Source organism: Rhopilema esculentum, chromosome 7 (assembly GCF_057945365.1).
Source record: "Rhopilema esculentum isolate cy_ngs chromosome 7, ASM5794536v1, whole genome shotgun sequence".
NCBI classification, from domain to species: Eukaryota; Metazoa; Cnidaria; class Scyphozoa; order Rhizostomeae; family Rhizostomatidae; genus Rhopilema; species Rhopilema esculentum.
In genome coordinates this window covers 11,385,460-11,400,811 of record NC_142821.1, presented here as the reverse complement: position 1 = coordinate 11,400,811, position 15,352 = coordinate 11,385,460, and the positions used below count along the sequence as shown (strand labels likewise).

The 15,352-nt window shown below is 37.4% G+C and overlaps 1 protein-coding gene across 1 annotated transcript; it reads right to left on the bottom strand.

The window, feature by feature from the left end:
* Positions 1-8,097: 8,097 nt before the first annotated feature.
* LOC135683929 (AH receptor-interacting protein) lies at positions 8,098-14,051 on the bottom strand. Its single transcript, XM_065199331.2, has 3 exons — positions 13,105-14,051; positions 11,148-11,327; positions 8,098-9,897 (listed from the first exon to the last, which is right to left on the bottom strand). The coding sequence occupies exons 1-3, from the start codon at positions 13,192-13,194 to the stop codon at positions 9,172-9,174; spliced, it is 996 nt and encodes a 331-aa protein (XP_065055403.1). The 5' UTR covers positions 13,195-14,051; the 3' UTR covers positions 8,098-9,171.
* Between the last annotated feature and the right edge of the window lie 1,301 nt (positions 14,052-15,352).

The window sequence follows — 15,352 nt, the reverse complement described above, 5'->3', positions numbered from 1 at the left end:
AAATATGTCATTTAGCAAGAATTTATCATGCTCAAGTCGAAACTCCATTGGTCACAGCTCTAAGGTCTGAGTCAATGCACCTCCGCAACTCCAAGCTGATGCCAAAAGAGCCGCTTTCAATAAGATTTCTATGATAAACGTCGGTGTTTTCTCATGACGCTCAACTTCTCACGGAGAAAATACCAGTTCCTCCATCGATTTTTCACCAGGTGGTCATTAGATTTCTGATTAACTCTTTGAAAGCCCCCCCAAACCTATCGTGCTGAGCTTCCTAGCACTTTCACGAACAATCTGCCAGCAGAGAAGCACAAAAATTCAAGGACCGCGGAGAATATTACAGATTGAGGGGGCTAGGACGTTTTGGGGGGGCTAAACATGCTAAAAACCAAAAGCAAGGCGACTTTTTTGTAGTTTTAGTACATTTTTGAAATTATTGGGGGGCTGGGCTAAAGCTCCCTCAGCTTTAGTAACATGTTGAAATTGCTTGCTTTTTCAAAAACGTGTTTAAGTTTTGTACCACTAAAGGACTGTTTCGACTTTGGTTGTTTGTTTTCATACTATTCTATTCTTACAAAGCCAACAAAAAATTAATTCAACGATCATTGTTATGTACCTTTGAACAAGCAGTTGAAAATGCAGTTGTCCAAGTCTCTTGTAACTCACATAAAGATCTAGCTGTAGAGCACGCAAAAGATCGAATTCAAGGGTAATGACCCCTTGAGCTTCTTCAAGGGGAGGCCATGGCTCCTTGCTCTCTCTCCATTTCATCCCCTCATCCTCTAGCCCCCTCATCCTCTAGCCCCCTCATCCCCTAGCCCCCTCGCCTTAGGCCTAACTCTACAGTCTACACCTATATGTATAAGTGGTTAGGTAACCTAGATCAAGCAATAATAAAATATATCCAAAGCATATTGTTGAATGACATTCGGGCGACTGCAGATACCCCATTTACATTCTGGATCATTCCATTTATCGAAAGTTTGAAGTTTCGCAAGGATTTGCGGAATTCTATTTATCTTCTAAGTCAACCCTACGTACTCTTAGCACTGTCTTAACCCAATAATACCGCCTCAGAAAGAATGAAGTAAAGAAATAACCTGATCTCTAAGCAGGTAAAGGCAGAGCTGTCAAAATCCTTTTTTAAATCTGTTTAGATCACCATACTTGTTAATAATGAGGTGGTTACCAAGCAATGGGTAATTTGACTTGCAGTGCCTTTCATCTATTATTCGACCGGAATTTAGTGTACATATGGAATAGATTAAAGAAGACTTATGTTCAGCTAAAGATGATTTTACAGAGAGTGCATCTCTTTTTGGTCACATGAGGTGTGTCTGTGGTTAAGTGAATCTCAATTTCCAAAACCTGATAACTGATTTTTTGTAGGGCGTTCCAAAGAAAGACCATTACAGCGACTGTTGAACACACATGGTTTCAGTATATATTGAAAGTATTGCATTTTGAAAAGATATGTTGCAAAGTCAATAGCCACAATATCAATGTAAGAGTCAAAAACCTGGATGAAGTTTTAACCACTGAAATATTGCAATAACCATAAGATACATTATAATTTTTGAGTGGCATTGTACATGCAGACAGCATTTTAGAAAGCAGTAAACGTGAAAACAAGCAAAGAGCCTTGTATTTATGATTGGGATACCAACCACTACAACGTGTTAAAAGTCTCGAGATGGTATAGAATCTAATAGGCTTTGCTATCAATTAATCTTTGCTTTGAAATAGACTAAACAGCACAGTCCGTATTCCAAACTGCATTTTAGTCAGGGCATGAAGCTCAGGCTGTGTGATTGGCAACTGCAGCCATATATGAGATCCGTTATGGTTTTGTAGGAGAGAAAGATTATTCTCCTAAATTTTAAAATCTTTACCTCTGTCAGTGACAACGGATAACATGTTTGACTGGGAAGGCAAAAGGAAAAAGCAAGGGTGGCGTTTAACACTCCATTTCAAAAGAAAATGCACACAAATTTCCCATAATGGTAAAACTGGGGGTCAGTTGGAAAATACGAGGACAGCCTCGTTGGGACCTCAATAAAGTCTCTTTTTAAATTGAAAGGGTGTTCAGCAGTCTGGAAATTCACTATGGATTGAATTGTTTTTTTGCATTTATTTATAATTCTTTATTTTATACTATATTTTTACTTATTAGAACATCTTGCATATATAAAAATATAAAAATGATACCTTTTCAAATGTTAGTTTAACAATAATGTAAACACTAGCATACACCCACATAAAGCAATTTCAGAGATTGCATTATGAAAGTTGTTGACTGCAAGCGTTGAAGCCGATTTGATTCTCAAAATGCCAATCTTTTGAGAGAACTTTGAATAGACCAACCAGGCAGGAAATTTTTAAAGGATATTTGAGTGGTGGGTCATTTTTCAAAAGAGCCTGTGCTCACATTTAGAAGTTGTAAGGGTTTATGGAAGGTGCTTCAGATTGTAACATGCTAAAAGATTCCGGTTTGCTGCAAGAGCTAGATGGGCTATATCGTTTAAAACATATTTGCTAAGAGAAACTAGCAATTTAGCATGGAATGCTGAATTTAAATGTTCGCCTAATTTGCAATTTATTACATTCAGCAAAATTTCCATGACATTATGCTGTTTCCATTCTGATTTTTATAAGGATTCCGTCTTTGGGCTTCTAGATTTGACAATGATTACTATTACAAAGTCTCTCTAAAACGTTCAAACATATTTTTATAAACATAATTGGAATCTTTGTATGAAATATTTTCGATCATAAACGATACAAGCAAATATATTTTACTAAAAAGTTTACAGTGAAGAATCTTGATATCTTCCAAACTGAGGGCATAGCTTGTTCGACTGTTTGCACTTGAAGGATGAAAAAAACGGTTTCTATTTGTTAGCATTCACATTATGTTCTTTCTTTTAAAAGTGGCTTGGCATCTGTGGTAAAAGGAGCATTTTCCTCCTCATTGGTGGGGCGATTCCCCCACCACTGAGTATGTTAAAAATGCCCTGCATCTCGGAGTTTGCGTCGCCGTGACACAAATGAGGCAAAAACCGCAATAAATACAATGGCGGCCCACATCATCGAGATTTATAAACTCCTCTGTAGTTCAAACAAGGTCCATTGTTAATCAACAAAGTTCAGATTTGAATTCTTACAGTTTTGTCTTTATTCGTAAGAAGTTTCACTGCCAAAAAATTAAAAAAAAAACAACCTCTATACACAATAAATTTTTCGCTGGGTTGCCCCATCTGAATGATCAGAACTATCTATAGAACAATAAAATTTAATCATTACCCAACACTCCCCAAATACTTGCACCTTAAATCTGTCCCTCTATGCGAATATAAAGAATTCCCAATGAAAGCATATATATATATATATATATATATAGTATAATGTAGAAGAAATACTGTAGTGCTTACTATCAACAGGTGTCGTTTAATGTTTTCATTTGCCAACTAAGCTATCAAAGACTTCATACAGATATGTCAAAGAAATGTTTATAAGTACCCGTACCTACAGACGCGAATTATTAACATGTATCGCTTTATCTGTATACCAAAACTATTTACTTGCGTTTATAGACAGGTATTTTTGCCCTATAGTTAAAAGCACTCCACTTTGAAATAATGGGACACTTCGAGGGGCGATTAAAAAGGAAGATCTTTTGAATTTTCAAAGGGTGTTAAAAAGGGGGTGTTAAAAAGGGGGTGTTAGAAAAGGGTGGTTTAATTGAAGTAATACTGTAATAAAACACGATGTTACTACCCTTGTCCCAAAATACCAAAATTCAACTGAATGGAACCCCATTGTTGTGTTACTTAGTCTAGTTGTGAAGAAGGTCAAATTTTTGCTTATTGCTTTTTTGGGTAAGCTACTAGACGTAGAAAATGGCGTTTTGTTGCGTTGTCTGGCAACAGATCAGAAATGAAATGAAGAAAACAGTAGTTAAGCCAAGAAAAATTTGATCTTCAACGAGTTCTGAATGAACAGTCGTTTTGAAAAATGGGCAGCCATATTATTCTGGAAGAAATATCAATCTCTCTCGGCATAACATCATAAATAAAGCCATAAATCTTCTTAAGACTACGATTAGCCGTAAATATTGCACTGTATCAAAATAAGCTGTCATTAGGTAGGCTAATATTGCATCATGGTCAGGCATTGCGTGCAAAAAGCGAATTAAATGAACTCTCTTTAAATCAAGTAAATTCCAACCATAATCCTAGCATCTTCTGATTCTAGCACTTGACTCAAGCTTAAGAGAAGAGCTTTCAATCCAATTAGTCCAAACATATGTCCATGAAATGATTTGCCAATGCAAAAGATTGCGGCAACGAAGTCAAAGTCAGATTGTTCATAAGTTGATTAAGCATCAGCATATGGAATTGATTTTCGAAGAAAATGTGCAAAATCTTCTTTACCCACTCTCTAGTTTCCTTCTCTTCTTGGTCATAAAAACAATCTTCGCGATTTTCGTTTTGAGTTTCATGATAATCACCATGCCTCGGCCCTTTGTTATCTTGTAGAAAATCATCTCCTTGGCGACTTGTTTCAAAGATACAACATCAATCGTCTGCCAAAGATGGCCTTCTCCACACTGTGATTTCCACAAGCATACTGCAACATCATCAAGGCACTGGCAAGACAAAAAGCCTGCTACTGATAGCTTACACTCAGTAGCAGAAATTCGGGCAGGCACCGCGCAGCAATTGGGCTAGCAGGGGCTACAGCCCCCCCCTCCCACTTTTTGCAATAATAGGCTAGAAAAAAAATTTTAAAGGTGTACTCTAACGAAACTTTTGATAGTTTACTCCTATGAGGTAGCAGTTCTCATTGACTGAGAAATAGTTTTGTTCTTTTTCTAGGTGTTTCATCTTGTTTAATGATATGCTGTATTTTCTAACTTGGTTAGCTTGGTTTTTTATTACCCTCGAGCTAACTCATATATTTCTATGGTTATTGATATCTTCTCTGAGCCAGACTCTTTATAAAAATTTAATAGAAAAAAGCAAGCATTTTCTAAAAAGGGCGTTTTCCGGCGTTCTAGAGGGCGTGGCCTCAAAAAAATTTCGGCCCCTCCACTTTTAGACTGGTGCGCGGTCCTTGAATTTAGGCTCTCATTCTGGGAGGGGGGAGGTAGAAGGAGGGCTCAAGCCTACATTTTTCCGACAGGATAACATCTTGGACAGGCTTTCGGCACGTTAAACAGTTCTCAATTATCTGATACCCTAGGTACCATACCAAGGGTAACTCTCTGACAACAGCCCGAATTTTCCGACAAGAACGCTGATTGCCTGAACGCTAATTTCCACGACTGCCTACTCAGATTCTTCGGATTGGAAATCCTTTGCAATTACCTGGTGAAAAGGAACAAGTTGTACCAAGATTGAATTGTACAACTTTTAACCCAAGCCATTGAGCCCTTTAGTAGTTAATTTTTCATATTTTTAGAAAGTATTTGTCAGAAAAGGTTAGCAATTTACACGAACATTACCCTGGGTATTAGAGGCTGTAATTCTAAAAACACCAGAAGAGTGTTTAACACTGGGGAGAGTCGAGGATCCCCGAATTTTACTTCTCCTCTCCTTGTCTCGCCTTTTTCCGGGAGGCTCAGGTACGCAAGGGTACTTGCGCAACCTCCAGCTTGTTGTAACGTACTTGTTAGGTTTACACATAAATGTGATGATGCACCCTCTAGCAAGATCTGGACGATAAATGCCGCACTATGTTGTGGGAATCTTGGAGCATAAGAGGATAAACACAACAGAGACAGGAGTTGGCTGTGCAGCAGCTCGGTGTCTTTGATTTTGCAGCATCAGTATTTTTGATTTTGCAGCATAAACGATAGTCTAAAGGAATGCAAAGAAACAAACTTGTGGACGAAGCAGTGAACCCCAAGGTGTAATCAATTAGGTAGGGGCTAATAATTCCCTTTTCTGAGATATTACATTGGGGGAAGTGTCGTGCTATAAGTACTTTTGCATCGATGTTGCCACATTTGAGGATTTGGTGCAAGAGTGTCACCAATTATATCAAACATATATGCGTGCTACAATACCTGCTAGACAATGACTGGCAGTCACTCTACGCTTCATTGCAACCCTTTATTCATTGTGAAAATACTCTTCCTTGCCAATTCATCAAAATGAGATGTCTTAAAACACCGCGAGCACTGAGCACATGCTACAAAATAAGTCAAGACAGGCTGATTTCGTTCGACATCCCTGGTGTTTGTTATGCTGCTCTGGGCTAGAAGAGTATTATTGTATCTGAGGCGTTTTATTCTTTTCCCCGGCACATCTTTAAAATGAATGAAAACATTAACTAGGGACAAATACGAAAATGGGCTAAATACTTTTAACCCCTCAAGAAAAAGTGCAGATCAAGGGAGGGTGAAGGAGTGGGATTTCCGTTATAACATATAAAGCAGTCGAAGATAATGCGACTTTGCCATATAATTCGACGCTGAGTATTCAGAAGAAATTTCACGATAGCCTAAAAACCACATGATATGGAACAATATTCTCATTCTCCAGTGTCGTAAGGCTTTACACAATTCCACCTGAATTTAGGGTCTAAGTAGGGTATGTTGCTAGCCTAGGGGTCTGGGACACAGGCTATATGTTGCAAGATAAAGTTCAAACAAGTTGCAGGCCCGTCTAGACATACAACTTGTTGGTCTCATTTTGTTTGTGCAAGAAGTCGCATGAAGTTGCATATGAAAAGTTCTGTGTGTAGACCGCACCTTTTGAAAGGGATCCAGCAGCCAAGCTCTTTGAGATACAAGCGCCTAACGCCATTATCATTATGCTTGTAACTGTTCAATTCGTCCAGTTTCTTTAAGCTGCGAGCAAGGACACAAAGCCATTTTATCTTTGACATATTATTCGACAATAAATCAACAGTTACTTAAGCAGCTCTTTGTGAGGATTGTGGGAACGCAAATGAATTATAAAAGCGCTGTTTAGGAGCAAAAGTAATACGATTAGGTATGTCATAGTAAAGAATTGGGACAAAATGAAAAGGGATAAAAGTTTGATTGAGATAGAGACAATAACAAGTCTATCGTTACAAAACGTTCGAAGTCCCGCTAAAGTCAAAGGCTAAGCAACATGATTGCAAATCTAGAGGGCTTAGATTACAAATCTAACCGATCTTGTTAATTTAAGATTGAAATAGCTAAGTGGTTAAATACGATTTTAGACACATGCGTGGGAATGCAGTAATGGATATTTCATAATAAGATTGACGAAACTTACTAGCTTATTGAGAAGTTCTAACAAACTTTGTACGGTCATATGTTAACATGCCGCACCAACTTTCTATTCGTTGGAGAGATAGAAAAGGAACGATCCTTAGATTGTGTGGATCTGAAATTAAGATCCCGTTCACAACACGTGTCGTCTTTTCTTGATTCGCTACGAAAAGTTGCCCTGTTCTTCTGATTACAGTATTACAAGAACGCGTCTGTTTGTCTTTGAGAGACAATTTGCTTTATAGGTGCTGACCACTTTACAGTCTGCGAAGGTTGGAATTTTTAACATGGGAGCCAAATTCAGAGTTTTTTGGATGGGGGCTGGGTTTACAGAAACCGAAATGTATTTGGAAATTATCTAAGGCCATGTTCACATTGCTCCGTATTCATTTTTATCCGTTTTCATATCGATCCGTTTTACCTGTTCACACTGCTCCGGATACATTTGATAACGGTGTGAAAACGATATGGATGGAAACGTTCACATTGCTCCGCTCTGGATAAAAAGGGAAACGCCACGAGCTGGTTTATAGACCTTACGACTGCTAATAAACTTTTCAAACAACTCACTGCCACTAATATTTCTCCAAGTAGTGTACTAACTTCAAGTGAATCAGCCATGTTAAGAGAAATTGTTCAAATTGGCGCGGTCTAAGCATCTTGCTGTGCTGTTGTTGTTGTTATCGTTTTCAAAAGTATCCGTTTTCGGTGTTCACACTGCGTTTTGCGTTTTCGAAAGTCTCCGTTTTCAAAAGTCTCCATCTTCAAAGTGCGTGTTCAAAAGTATCCGTTTTCGCAGCGGAGCAGTGTGAACGCAAGGTGAAAACGATTACTTTTAACCGTTTTCATTGGAATCCGGAGCAATGTGAACGGGGCCTTAATTGTAGTCCAGCAAAGGGACATTTTAAATATACTGGCCAGGCCACTATGACTGTGCAAATAAATCTAATCCCTTTTGCCAAATCTATACGTCCTGAAGCGTTCGCTTTTAAAGTGAACCGTAATTTCTGCCACTCATTCATATGTATGAGTGGAAGGCTGTCCTGTTTACTTCTTTCTGCCGGAAAACCAAAGTTGATTCCATAGCAGTTTTCATATCTTCTATATTCTACATCTTCTATTCAAAAGGCCCGCCCCCTTTTCTCAATAACATCGATACTGGGCATTCACAATCTATCTAGGGAGTCTGGTAACAGCGATAATACAGTTAGTAATAAATTTAGTACCAGAATGAAAATATAATAGTTTGATTGTTAAAAACACGATGTTTCGAGCATATACTTGTTATCAAGTGGCTAGAAAAGAAACGAGCCGAGCAAAGAGATTGGCATTTGGTGCAGATGATGCAGTAAATCACACAGGAAGAAGAACAGTTAAAGTGAGATCTGGTGTGGAAGGAATGGTTATGGTTGATGATAGTGGTCGATTGGTTAATGTGTGTGCAAGTACGACAGAGGCGATGTTGGCAGGGGTAAGTACCAGGCTGTTGTTGTACCAGTTCCATCTATGCGTTAAATCTATTCTTGAATTCATGTGCGTGCAGTTAAGAATGCAAACCAGACCGGCAGCACATCCGAAAAAAGACGGGGAAAGTCAAACCTATCCTTGAATGACTTGAAACCCTATCTTTGGCGGCTATTACCACGTTTTTGGTCCTGGTAAATAAAATGAGCTTATGAATGAGAGGAATGGGGATAAGGGGCATGTATCCTCTAAATTTTTCTGCACCTAAGTTCAAATATCAGATTTTTGAGTTACACTTTTTGAGTTTCGAATTCACAGATGACTTATGACACCATTATTACCATGGCTTATTTCAGGCAGAAACGTAAAATTGCTAAAGCGTTGAAGAATGATTAACTTTGAAGTTGAAAATAATTTTGTAGTTAAAATATTATAATTTATAGTCATCTTGCAGGCGGAAACAAGTGTTTATATTTAGCTTTATCCATTTCTAGCTTCCTGTGAGTTTCTTCTTCTAATTTCTTTAGCTCCTTATTGACACACGACTTCAAGGATGGGTCCAGCTCTAGAGCCCTTTTGAAATCTATAACAGCTTCGTCAGGATTCCAAACTGCTGCATGGGCTTTACCTCTGCGAAAAAGCGCCTTAACATTGTCCGGGTCTTTCTCTAATGCAGTTGTTGTGTGCTTAATAACCTGATAGTAATCTTCGTCTAGCAGTTTACATTGTGAGTAATTAAGTAAAAAAGGGATCTTCAATTTGTCTAATTCAACCCATTCAGGGTCTCCTGGCTTTTCACGTAGACAAAGTTGTTCCAAACATCCAAGAGCTTGTGCGTATATCTCAGCAGCTTTTGAATGCTCGCCTTGCTTGAACAACCGATTTCCCTTTTCGCGCCATTCCGGGATCCTTTGGAGTTTCTCTTCAGGTTTTAATGCCCAGACCTCCTCTTCATAAGCACCAGGTTGTTCTACGCTGATCAATGATATCTCGAAAACGAGATCGACATCGGTGTGGAGGATGTCATCGAGGTCTTTATATCCCACCCCACGGTGTATTGCGTCAAATGCACAACTATGATGCCGATGTTCGTTTTCTTTGATCTTGCCTTCTCGCTTTTTCTTCGTATCACGTAGGTTTTGTGCGACAACTGGATAAGATTTGACGTGCTACGGGGAAAAGCAAGTTGGAATGCATGCAGATTTCTTCAAATATCAAAAAAGGCGTGTTTGATATGTTACTCATTTGTCACTAATCGCTAGTTTGTCAGTAGGTCGTTAGTTGGTCTGAGAGTAGGTAAACTAGGAGCAGAATGTTCCTCAACTGAACTTTTGTCTGTAAATCCATCTTTTCCACCCACCACCCCCAGTCGTCCTTGTATGATATGTGAAGGCAAGTCACTGTTTATGATATGTGAAAATATCATTTAAAAGTACAAAACACAAACAATTGGTATGGAGGTGATGCTATTGCCCTATGTAAATTCATGTGTGTACACATTTCGATACTTAATTTTGAGGGCAGAGATAAAATAAAAAACACAATATAGGTAATATTTCTGAATAAACTAATGAAACACTGTTTTGGTTCCTTACTTTTGTCTTATGCTTCCTAGGTTTTTGCAACTATGCCATTTTGCCTCTTAACGTTTTATTTGGGGAGGTACAAACAGTTGAGTGGCATATCCGGTCCCAAAAATATGTATCTTTTCTGCCTAATCCAGAGTTGGAGATCTATTTGCAGCCAAACTCATTCTGGCAGCTGCTCAAAGAATTTTAAACGAGGGCCTTTTTGTCAAGAATTGCTGGGCAAAAATGAGGGTAAGTTCAAAATATTGAATTTTGCAACCTTTACTCAAACTAAGTAACTGGTCATAAATGCATCAGGACTAATGTTTAAGGGTGTGAAAATGGTCTTAATTTTGACAACATTGTTTATATATGGAAAAGAGCAAAAATTAAAACGATAGCTTAATTTTATCAAAACTTTCCAATGACCTTATTCATGGTCACTACCTTTGTAACGGGTATAATGTCAAAAGAAGCTTAAAAAAGTAAGGACATCTATAAAGATTATCAGATTACAGGACAAACATGCTTAACCAAAATAAATCCATAAAATGGCCCTACAAGCTCATCATCTTCATCAGGGAGTGCATGCAATTCCATTCAATTCAATTATAAGAAATTCAAGCTTTTAATTACAGGCTACATGATTAAACAATGTTTAATCATGTATGTCATACTTATAATTGATAATGCTTAGGGCAAATAAAAAGAACTCAGATGAGCTGTCGAGTTATTTGCCCTATTAAACTGCAAAAAAATCATGCTACTTTCATTGCTTGAGAAACACAAAAACAAGTGGTGCTTATATAGGAAATACTTAACAACACATAAAGCGTTAAAGAGATACTTACATAGTATTTACAATGAAATGATGCAATTTCATCAATTCTCATAGTCTCCACCATGCTCTCCCAAACCTCCAGTTTGAATTTCTTCCCAAACATAAGGACAAATGGCTCCCCTAATTTCTTACTATCATCTACTTCAGTTCTTTCATCATTATCAATAAATGTGCGGAAATGGAAAGTAGCCTATAAAACAAGTCAATCTTCAAGTGATAGCTGATTGAGATTTAAAGATTTTATAACATAATCTGCAAACAATCTTTTAGTGGTACAAAAATTGAAAATTGAAAAAGCAAACATTTGAGTAAACTATTCAGTAAGCTGGGTGAAAAAAATCAAAAAAATTTACAGCATGCACATTTAGGTATTAATCCAGATAAAAAAACTGGCAAAAGAAGTCTTGGAAATAAATACATGGTAAATATCTACATGAATACAAAGCTTAATAAAAGCATTCGAATCTGAGAAAAACTGAAATTAAAAGAAAGTTGAATGACACGTCATATAATTAGAAAAGAAAGTGTGGAATTTATTTAGCCATCTGCAGGTTGACTTAGATCATCCTTAATTTCTTTTATACATAGCAGCCTTGAAGTTGATGCCTGGGCTTGTTAGAAGCTCTGATGAACATTTACTCTTTCCAAAATACACAAAACATAAGATGTAAACATTCTACAAAAAACATAACAACCAGATAACAATTTGATAGGCCTAAGCTTATTTCCACTAAACATATGGTATACTTGAGCTAAATCTAAAGTGTAACTTTTGTGGACTTGTGTAATCAATTCATTACATTTTCCTAGCCTTATTCCCAGATGCAAATGTCTTGAGAAATCCACATTCCCATGGAAAATTTTCATTTTCGGACTCAAATAGTTTGAAATCATTTTTAAAAATCACATTTATAAAAATAACATTTAAGCTTGATTAAATGAAATTTAATCACGTTTAATATGTGACAGGGTATGCCTTTTAGGTGCCCCTTGGGCTTTTGTTTTTTGGGCACATATTGCACAATTGTGGAGTTTGTGTCTATTGTAGCAGTGCTAGAGTAAGCTTTACATTGTTTCTTTTATAAGGCTATAGCAACAAGCGTGCAAGTGTGCATTGGCCTTGGGTATATAAACTGTGTCTTAGCACAGTTTCATTCTCACACGTTGCACGACAACTCAAAGTTGGACTTTGGAGAGGAAATGTTTTTCCTTTGCGACCCTGCCCACCCAAGACATGTCTAGATATCTTCAGGGGTTTTCTTTACATGCATTTTGACTTTCTTTTTTTTTCTTTGTGCATTAGTTAATGGCCGTATGGCTTGCGGCTTTTTGCATGAACAAGGTGCTGCTAGTCGGCGGAAGAAGGCCATTGTTCTTCTTCTCAACCCCCTCAAAAACGGTTGGGGTTTTATTTATGGCCGTCTTTGCGATTGGCGCACCGACAGCCCAAAAATAAATGGTTCAAATGATGAGAGAACACCACCTTCAGTCTTATGATTGACAATGGTAAAACATTCTGAGAACCATCTTACCCTTATATGCTAATGGTTTTTGTTTAGTAACCTGGAACAAATATTAACAGACGATTACAGACAGCTCAGTGTCTGTACAAATGAGAATGCATTGTTGTTACAGAGAGAATAACCTTGAAATGCGTATAAATCTACGTAGCATATCGAAAAGAAACCTCTAATTGACCACTTCAAAATGATATTTATGTCATAACCAATCAATATATAAGTCGAACAACAGGGAGACAGGCGTCCAACCAGTTTGGTAGCGGTTATGTAGCTTCAAAATATGCTACGAGAGGAAGGTTTTCATTAATGGAAAAAAATTTAGGTAAGATCGAAGATGATTCAGTTGTGAGTGATGACCCTTAAACTTGCGTATTAGTGTGATTGGGTACAAGTTTTCAAATCTGAATAATATTCAGTTTCAATTTAAAAATTATTAAAAAGTTTTACCCTTGTGCCATCAATGAAAAGTGGAATTTCTCCTCTTCCCGGATAAATAACTTGCTTCTGGACACCTGCAGGAAGGTAAATCTCGGCCATCTTGGCATCTGTTTTCAGGAAAAGAATGGAAAATACTGAAACAACAAGTTCAAGACCTGTCTTCACAATTTGGAAGTTTTCATTCAGAACATCTGTCTACTTGAAAATGTCTCGTATTGATACCGAGGACGCTGGTGACTAAGCAACCAACTGGAAAGGTACCCAGGGTAACTCGTGTGAAATGCGAGGAACTACTAGCCAGTCACAAAGGGGAGGGGGGGGTACGCGAGGGGCATTGATGCTATTGGGGCTTTTTTTCTTTTTATATAAACAAAGGTTTGCTCCCGTAACTAATTTCCCTTGGAAATGGCAATGTTAATTTTGAATGGTAACCATTTATGTCACTGCGGTTTGATGACCTTTTCGAGGGGCGATTCACTATTGCAAATAGCGTACGAGATTTTGTCTAAATCAAAAGGAATTCTGGGGATTTTCAGATAAAACAATAGGATTTTCACAAAAGGTGTAAGAGATTTTCTTAGAGTGATTTTCCCCTCGGACCTTTTAATTTGAGAGCCAAAGACCCTGAAAAATCTCTTTCAAGTAGACAAAATGACAAGGCTCTGTTGCGCCTATCGTGATGGTTTATTTGGCTTTTACAGTTAATTTTTTTATTTATTCTCTAAAAAAGTACTATAAAACAAGACTTCTCTTCAGATGTTTGCTTTTCTAATCCCCAGTGAAGGAAGATTACAAAGACTCTTTACAACACGTTCATTAAATTGCAAAAATTCTTTATCCGAGGCAAGAGGATACGCCTGTATCAAACTCTATATCAATTGCAAGATTTAAATTATCAAAGGTTCTTCAATACCGCTACTTAAGTTCTTCAATACCGAGTTCTTGCCTTCAAAATTCAAGCAGTGAGCTCCATCGATTTGCTCAGCCGACCTTAACTCGGCATTGCCCCCAGGGGCGTCGCTAAAGGAAGGCGCTTGCTCCCCATACTTGGTCCGTCATCACATAATTTTTTCACATACTGTAGTAAAATTAGTATCTTTTTGAAACAGCTGCAACGTGCTAAAATTTCTGTCGCAGCTAAACTTTTAAAGTATGCTCTAAATATACAAATTGAAATTTTAGAACTGTGAATAATAAGTTAGAAGCACATAAAAGCAGCATATAAAGTTACTTATTTTATGATCACACCCAAAAAGATTGAGACTTTTTGCAGGTATTTTTGCAGGCAAAAGACAATACTACCCCTCCGAAAAAACTTTGTGGCTTCGCCCCTGTTGCCCACCCAACTTTTCAGTGCTGGCTTCGTGTCTGTTACTTGCTAAAAGCCGCATTATAGTATATTGTCAATTTATGCTGACTTTGAGAAATTCAAGGTAACCTTCAAGCTACTCTAAAATGTTGTCATTACATATGATTTGAGAAATGGTGGTGGTTCCCCCCCCCTAAATGGTAATGAAAATTTGTTTTGCGCATGGACTACAGCAAGTACCCGCATATGGGAAACCCCATTGTATAAGAAACAGGCCTCATTCTCTTCAAAAGAGGCTCATTTTTTAAGAAACAATTTTAGGCCTGAAATTGAAATGTTTCTTACTTTCAAGTATAAACAGTAGCATTTTCTGTTTATGCTCTAGGATGGTTGTAGTGTATTCTATTGATATAAAGAATTATACTGTAGGTTATGTATTATACATTTCTACCAGTAATATTGAATACACATCCATGGAAGGTACTGTCATATAGCTTGACTTGATTTGACTTGACAGTATCTACCGATAAGAAACATAGACCCTGATGATGAAAGTCTCTGTCAATAAAAAACTTTCTGATATTTGTAAGCACACTTCCAGTACAAAAGTACGATAAACAGCGCCTGGCGTTAAGGTTTTACAAAGTAATCTTTATTAAAAAAGGAATCCAATGATTTTAACAAGAAAAATTTTGTAGGAGATAATTCAGAATTGAAATCCGTTGTCTGACATTTTTCAAAAGAAAAATCTTCATAATACCCCGAGTATAATATGTGACTCAGTCCTTAAAACCCAATTTTTAACAGGATTGGGGGGAAGGATGATGTTTGAGAACTTTGCCCTTCCCAATTGCTATACGGCCTTGTCAAACTTTCTGAAATTCAAAGAAGAATCAACCTAACCTTGCTCCTTTATAACTGTCATGATTTTTCCACACAATATCAATT

Excerpts from the sequence above, each read along its gene's own strand:
- LOC135683929 (XM_065199331.2), bottom strand. The coding sequence starts at position 13,194 with ATGGCCGAGATTTACCTTCCTGCAGGTGTCCAGAAGCAAGTTATTTAT. Across the intron at positions 11,328-13,104 it reads TTTTCATTGATGGCACAAGG|GCTACTTTCCATTTCCGCAC; the intron begins GTAAAACTTTTT and ends CTTGTTTTATAG. Across the intron at positions 9,898-11,147 it reads CATTTCATTGTAAATACTAT|CACGTCAAATCTTATCCAGT; the intron begins GTAAGTATCTCT and ends TTTTCCCCGTAG.